The following is a 504-nucleotide window of genomic DNA, read 5'->3' on the forward strand; positions in this document are numbered from 1 at the left end:
TCGCTCGGCCCTGGCTTTACCTGTGCGTGGTTGACTACAGCGGCCCAGCTCGCCCCCAGTCCGGTTCCTGGCAGCTCCGCGGCGCTCATGGAACAGCAGCCGGAACCCCTGGCCAGTGCAGCTCCCGCGGCTACCGGGCCCGCCCCAGCAACTGCCGCCACGCCCCTGACGACCGATGCTCCCACGCCCCCAACCACGGAAACCCGCGGTTCATTGGGCGGCTCAGCTGTCGCTCTACAAGCCCCGCGCGCTCATTGCCCCCAAGAGACAGCCCATTGGTCGACGGAGCTGCTCCTCAGCGTAAAGGCGGGGACCTTAAGGAAAACAATTGGCTACTTTTGACGTCTTTGGCCCGTGGGCCAAGCCCTGATTGGGTAAGGCCAGCCCGGAGGGGGCGGGAAGAGGGAGGAGGGCTAAAACACGGGTCGCGTTTGATGTTGCTGGGGGCGGGTGCAGAGAGGGAGGCAACTGTGATCTCCAGCTGGTTAGGGAGGATTGTGAAGG

The 504-nt window shown here is 65.1% G+C and overlaps 1 protein-coding gene across 1 annotated transcript in view; it reads right to left on the reverse strand.

The window, feature by feature from the left end:
- ABHD2 (abhydrolase domain containing 2) overlaps positions 1 to 164 on the reverse strand; it is a 69,249-nt gene extending 69,085 nt beyond the window's left edge. The window contains exon 1 of the mRNA XM_006756278.2: positions 21 to 164. Within this exon, the coding sequence (XP_006756341.1) occupies positions 21 to 89 (69 nt within the window). The 5' untranslated portion in view covers positions 90 to 164. The remainder of the gene's footprint in view (positions 1 to 20) is intronic.
- Between the last annotated feature and the right edge of the window lie 340 nt (positions 165 to 504).

Source organism: Myotis davidii, unplaced genomic scaffold (genome assembly GCF_000327345.1).
Source record: "Myotis davidii unplaced genomic scaffold, ASM32734v1 scaffold954, whole genome shotgun sequence".
Classification (NCBI taxonomy): domain Eukaryota; kingdom Metazoa; phylum Chordata; class Mammalia; order Chiroptera; family Vespertilionidae; genus Myotis; species Myotis davidii.